The sequence below is a fragment of the Manacus candei genome, unplaced genomic scaffold (genome assembly GCF_025592945.1).
Source record: "Manacus candei isolate 608988 ecotype Guabito, Panama unplaced genomic scaffold, ASM2559294v1 h1tg000200l, whole genome shotgun sequence".
Classification (NCBI taxonomy): Eukaryota; Metazoa; Chordata; class Aves; order Passeriformes; family Pipridae; genus Manacus; species Manacus candei.
The window spans coordinates 1-6,415 of NW_026138248.1; the positions used below are offsets into that span (position 1 = coordinate 1).

A 6,415-nucleotide genomic window follows, 5' to 3' on the forward strand; every position below is an offset into this window, starting at 1 on the left:
TGTACCTGGGAGAACAAGCACAGCACCTGATTGGGTGAGGAGGGGGATTTTGGGGGGGCTGGGGGGGCTCATCTTGTACCTGGGAGAACAAGCACAGCACTTGGTTGGGTGAGGAGGGGGGGTTTGGGGGTCTGGGGGGCTCTGGGGGGGCTCATCTTGTACCTGGGAGAACAAGCACAGCACCTCCTTGGGTGAGGGGGGGGGTTCTGGGGGTTTTGGGGGGGGCTGGGGGGCTCATCTTGTACCTGGGAGAACAAGCACAGCACCTGGTTTGGTGAGGGGGGGATTTTGGGGGGTCTGGGGGCTCTGGGGACCCCCATCCTGCAGCTGGGAGAACAAACACAGCACCTGGTTGGGTGAGGGGGGGGATTTGGGGGGGCTGGGGGGCTCATCTTGTACCTGGGAGAACAAACACAGCACCTGGATGGGTGAGGGGGGGGGATTTGGGGGGTCTGGGGGTCCTGGGGTGGGATTGGGGACCCCCATCTTGCACCTGGGAGAACAAGCACAGCACCTGGTTTGGGGAGGGGGGGGATTTTTGGGGGTCTGGGGGCTCGGGGGGAGCTCATCTTGTACCTGGGAGAACAAACACAGCGCCTGGTTCGGTGAGGAGGGGGGTTTTGGGGGGGCTGGGGGGCTCATCTTGTACCTGGGAGAACAAACACAGCACCTGGTTCGGTGAGGGGGGGGGATTTGGGGGGTCTGGGGGCTCTGGGGTGGGATTGGGGACCCCCATCCTGCAGCTGGGAGAACAAACACAGCACCTGGTTCGGTGAGGAGGGGGATTTGGGGGGGCTGGGGGCTCTGGGGGGCGCATCTTGCACCTGGGAGAACAAACACAGCACCTGGTTGGGTGAGGAGGAGGGATCTGGGGGGTCTGGGGGGCTCTGGGGGGGCTCATCCTGCACCTGGGAGAACAAGCACATCACCTGGTTTGGTGAGGAGGGGGGTTTTGGGGGGGCTGGGGGGCTCATCTTGTACCTGGGAGAACAAACACAGCACCTGGTTTGGGGGGGGGGGGTTTGGGGGTCTGGGGTGGAATTGGGGACCCCCATCCTGCACCTGGGAGAACAAGCACAGCACCTGGTTCGGTGAGGAGGGGGATTTGGGGGGGTCTGGAGGGGCTCATCCTGCACCTGGGAGAACAAGCACAGCACCTGGTTCAGTGAGGGGGGGGGGATTTGGGGGGGCTGGGGGCTCTGGGGGGCTCATCTTGCAACTGGGAGAACAAACACAGCACCTGGTTCGGTGAGGGGGGGGGATTTGGGGGGGCTGTGACCCCAGTGACCCCCGTTTTGTGCCCCCCAGCGACACTGGACGGGGGGCTGGGGACCCCTGACCCCCCCCATGACCCCCTGACCCCCCTGGGGACCCCCAAACCCCCCTGGGGACCCCCAAACCCCCTGTGACCCCCATTTTGTGCCCCCCAGCAACGCTGGACGGGGCTCTGGGGACCCCTGACGCCCCCCATGACCCCCTGACCCCCCCAGGGACCCCCAAACCACCCTATGACCCCCCTGGGGACCCCCAAACCCCCCCGTGATCCCCATTTTGTGCCCCCCAGCAATGCTGGACAGGGGGCTGGGGACCCCTGAACCCCCCCCTGCCCCCCCCGGGGACCCCCAAACCCCCCCGTGACCCCCCCGTTTTGTGCCCCCCAGCAACACTGGACGGGGGGCTGGGGACCCCTGACCCCCCCCCCATGACCCCCTGACCCCCCCGGGGGACCCCCAAACCCCCCCATGACCCCCCGTTTTGTGCCCCCCAGCAACACTGGACGGGGGGCTGGGGACCCCTGACCCCCCCCCATGACCCCCTGACCCCCCCGGGGACCCCCAAACCCCCCCGTGACCCCCCGTTTTGTGCCCCCCAGCAACACTGGATGGGGGGCTGGGGCTGCTGCTGCCCATGCAGGAGAAAACCTACCGGCGGCTGCTGATGCTGCAGAATGCCCTGAGCTCCGCCCTGCCCCACCTGGCCGGGCTCAACCCCAGGGCATTCAGGTAACACACACCTGGAACACCTGTCCCACCTGTCCCACAGCCCCCTCACCTGTCCTATAGCCCCCCACACCCGTCCCACAGCCCCCAACCCCGCCCTGAGCTCTGCCCTGCCCCACCTGGCCGGGCTCAACCCCAGGGCATTCAGGTAACTCACACCTGGAACACCTGTCCCACCTGTCCTATAGCCCCCCACACCTGTCCTATAGCCCCCCACACCTGTCCTATAGCCCCCCACACCTGTCCCACAGCCCCCAACCCCGCCCTGAGCTCCGCCCTGCCCCACCTGGCCGGGCTCAACCCCAGGGCATTCAGGTAACTCACCTGTCCCACAGCCCCCTCACCTGTCCTATAGCCCCCTCACCTGTCCTATAGCCCCCACACCTGTCCTATAGCCCCCCCACCTGTCCCACAGCCCCCAGCCCCGCCCTGAGCTCCGCCCTGCCTCACCTGGCCGGGCTCAACCCCAGGGCATTCAGGTAACACACACCTGGAACACCTGTCCCATAGACCTCACACCTGTCCTATAGCCCCCTCACCTGTCCTCACCTGTCCCACCTGTCCCACAGCCCCCTCACTTATCCCACAACCCCCACACCTGTCCCACAGCCCCCATACCTGTCCTATAGACCCCTCGCCTGTCCCACAGCCCCCACACCTGTCCTATAGACCCCTCACCTGTCCAACCTGTCCCACAGCCCCCTCACCTGTCCCACAGCCCCCTCACCTGTCCCACAGCCCCCAGCCCTGCCCTGAGCTCCGCCCTGCCCCACCTGGCCGGGCTGAATCCCAGGGCATTCAGGTAACTCACCTGTCCTATAACCCCCACACCTGTCCTATAGCCCCCTCACCTGTCCCACAGTCCCCTCACCTGTCCCACAGTCCCCTCACCTGTCCCACAGCCCCCACACCTGTCCCACAGCCCCCAGCCCTGCCCTGAGCTCCGCCCTGCCCCACCTGGCCGGGCTGAATCCCAGGGCATTCAGGTAACTCACCTGTCCTATAGCCTCCTCACCTGTCCTATAGCCCCCTCACCTGTCCCACAGCCCCCTCACCTGTCCTATAGCCCCCTCACCTGTCCCACAGCCCCCTCACCTGTCCTATAGCCCCCTCACCTGTCCCACAGCCCCCTCACCTGTCCCACAGCCCCCAGCCCTGCCCTGAGCTCCGCCCTGCCCCACCTGGCCGGGCTCAACCCCAGGGCATTCAGGTAATACACACCTGGAACACCTGTCCCACCTGTCCCACAGCCCCCTCACCTGTCCTATAGCCCCCACACCTGTCCCACAGCCCCCAGCCCCACCCTGAGCTCCGCCCTGCCCCACCTGGCCGGGCTGAATCCCTGGGCATTCAGGTAACTCACCTGTCCTATAGAACCCACACCTGTCCCACAGCCCCCTCACCTGTCCCACAGCCCCCAGCCCCGCCCTGAGCTCCGCCCTGCCCCACCTGGCCGGGCTCAACCCCAGGGCATTCAGGTAACACACACCTGGAACACCTGTCCCACCTGTCCCACAGCCCCACACCTGTCCCACAGCCTCCACACCTGTCCCACAGCCCCCTCACCTGTCCTATAGCCCCTACTCCCATCCCACAGCCCCCAACCCTGCCCTGAGCTCTGCCCTGAGCTCTGCCCTGCCCCACCTGACCGGGATCAACCCCAGGGCATTCAGGTAACACACACCTGGAACACCTGTCCCACCTGTCCTATAGCCCCCCTCACCTGTCCCACAGCCACCTCACCTGTCCCACAGCCCCCACACCTGTCCCACAGCCCCCACACCTGTCCCACAGCCCCCTCACCTGTCCCACAGCCCCCACACCTGTCCCACAGCCCCCTCACCTGTCCTATAGCCCCCACACCTGTCCCACAGCCCCCACACCTGTCCCACAGCCCTCTCACCTGTCCCACAGCCCCCTCACCTGTCCTATAGCCCCCACACCTGTCCCACAGCCCCCACACCTGTCCCACAACCCTCTCACCTGTCCCACATTTCCCTCACCTGTCCCACAGCCCCCTCACCTGTCCCACAGCCCCCAGCCCTGTCCCTGTGCCCCGGGGCAGCCCCTGAGCTGTCCCTGCCCCTGCCCAGGCTCCTGCAGGCCGAGCGGCGGCTGCTCCAAAACGCCGTCAGGAACGTCCTGGACGGGGAGCTCCTGGGCAGGTTCCTGTACCTGAGCGCCATGGAGAGAGGGGAGCTGGCCAAGAAAATCGGGACCACCCCCGATATTGTGAGTGGGGAGGGGACAGGGGTGGGACAGGGACTGGGGGGAGCTGGGCAAGAAAATCGGGACAACCCCGGACATCGTGCGTGGGGAGGGACAGGGACTGGGGTGGGACAGGGCTGGGACAGGGACAGGGGGAGCTGGCCAAGAAAATCGGGACCACCCCGGACATCGTATGTGGGGAGGGGACAGGGACTGGGACAGGGACTGGTGTGGGATGGGAGAGCTGGGCAAGAAAATCAGGATCACCCCGGACATCGTACGTGGGGAGGGGACAGGGACAGGGCAGGGACACCTGTGGGGATGGGGGAGCTGGCCAAGAAACTCGGGACAACACCAGATATCGTACGTGGGGAGGGGACAGGGACAGGGGTGGGGCTGGGACAGGGGGAGCTGGGCAAGAAAATCGGGACCACCCTGGACATCGTCTGTGGGGAGGGGACAGGGACAGGGACAGGGACAGGGACAGCTGGCCAAGAAACTCGGGACAACCCCCGACATTGGATGTGGGGAGGGGACAGGGTGGGGACGGGGGTGGGACAGGGACTGGTGTGGGATGGGGGAGCTGGGCAAGAAACTCGGGACAACCCCGGATATCGTCCGTGGGTCGGGGACAGGGACTGGGGTGGGACAGGGCTGGGACACCTGTGGGGATGGGGGAGCTGGGCAAGGACGTGGGGAGGGGACAGGGACAGGGGTGGGGCTGGGACAGGGGGAGCTGGGCAAGGAAATCGGGACCACCCTGGATATCATATGTGGGGAGGGGACAGAGACAGAGACAGGGACAGGGGTGGGATGGGGGAGCTGGGCAAGAAACTCGGGACCACCCCAGACATTGTCTGTGGGGAGGGGACAGGGATGGGACAGGGGTAGGGCTGGGACAGGAGTGGGGCTGGGACAGGGGGAGCTGGCCCAGAAACTCGGGAGCACCCTGGCCATGGTGGTCCCACCCGGGACAGGTTTGGGGTCAGACAGGTTTGGGGTTGGACAGGCTTGGGGTGGGACAGGTTTGGGGTCGGACAGGTTTGGGAAGCAAGTGTAGGACTGGGATTGGGGGTGGGCTGGGGCAGGTGATGATCCCTGACCCCCCCCCCACTTTCCCTCCCACCCCACAGATCCTGGACGACCTCCTGGAGATCGACCGAGTCACGGCCCACTTCTGAGGGGCTTCGGGACCCCCAATTCCCCCCCTCTCCCACCCCAAAATCCCCCCAAAGGGCACATTTGGAATAAAACCCAAACCCCCACGGCCGTTCCCGGGGTGTCTGTGGGTCATGGGGGGTTCGTTGGCGCTCGGGGGGCGGCACTTGGGGGGTTTTGGAAGGGGTTGGGGGGGGGTTTGCTCCATTTTTGGGGTGCTCGGGGGTGTTTCTGGCACCCCCCTGGAGCAGCGGCCTGGTGGTTTTGGGGCAATTCCGGGGGTTTTCGGGTGTCTCTGGAGCCTCCTCAGGCCCGGGGGAGTCTCTGCAGCTGCTCCACTCGGAGGTTATTTTTGGGGTGAATTTTTGGGGTAATTTGGGGCGGTTTCGGGTTTTTATGGCGCCCCCCTCAGGCCCGGAGGACTCTCTGCAAATGCTCCAATTGGGTGTATTTTTGAGTGTATTTTTGGTGTAATTTTGGGCGGTTTCGGGTTCCTGCAGCACCCCCTCAAGCCCGGAGGACTCTGCAGCTGCTCCACTCGCAGTTTATTTTTGGCTGAATTTTTGGTGTAATTTCGGGTGGTTTTGGGTTCCTGCAGCGCCCCCCTCAGGCCCGGAGGACTCTCTGCAAATGCTCCACTCGGGGGTTATTTTTGGGTGTATTTTTGGGGTGAATTTTTGGGGTAATTTGAGGCGATTTGGGGTTCCTGCAGCGCCCCCCTCAGGCCCGGAGGACTCTCTGCAGCTGTTCTATTCAGTGTTTATTTTTGTGATGAATTTTTGGGGTAATTTGGGGCGGTTTCAGGTTCCTGCAGCGCCCCCCTCAGGCCCGGAGGACTCCCTGCAGCTGTTCTATTCAGTGTTTATTTTTGTGATGAATTTTTGGGGTAATTTGGGGCGGTTTCAGGTTCCTGCAGCGCCCCCCTCAGGCCCGGAGGACTCTCTGCAGCTGCTCCACTCGCAGTTTATTTTTGGGTTAATTTTTGGGGTAATTTGGGGCGGTTTCGGGTTTTTATAGCGCCCCCCTCAGGCCCGGAGGACTCTCTGCAG

General features: G+C 64.6%; 1 protein-coding gene across 1 annotated transcript; it reads left to right on the forward strand.

Annotated features, from left to right (window-relative positions):
• Window positions 1–1,868: 1,868 nt before the first annotated feature.
• LOC127464206 (cleavage and polyadenylation specificity factor subunit 1-like) lies at window positions 1,869–5,479 on the forward strand. Its single transcript, XM_051774452.1, has 3 exons — window positions 1,869–2,003; window positions 4,094–4,232; window positions 5,342–5,479. Exons 1-3 carry the CDS (start codon window positions 1,909–1,911, stop codon window positions 5,387–5,389), a joined length of 282 nt encoding a protein of 93 aa, XP_051630412.1. The 5' UTR covers window positions 1,869–1,908; the 3' UTR covers window positions 5,390–5,479.
• The last annotated feature ends 936 nt before the right edge of the window (window positions 5,480–6,415 follow it).

Coding starts and splice junctions, on each gene's coding strand:
- LOC127464206 (XM_051774452.1), top strand. CDS start 1,909: ATGCAGGAGAAAACCTACCGGCGGCTGCTGATGCTGCAGAATGCCCTG. Junction 2,004..4,093: donor CTCAACCCCAGGGCATTCAG/GTAACACACACC, acceptor GCCCCTGCCCAG/GCTCCTGCAGGCCGAGCGGC. Junction 4,233..5,341: donor TCGGGACCACCCCCGATATT/GTGAGTGGGGAG, acceptor CCCACCCCACAG/ATCCTGGACGACCTCCTGGA.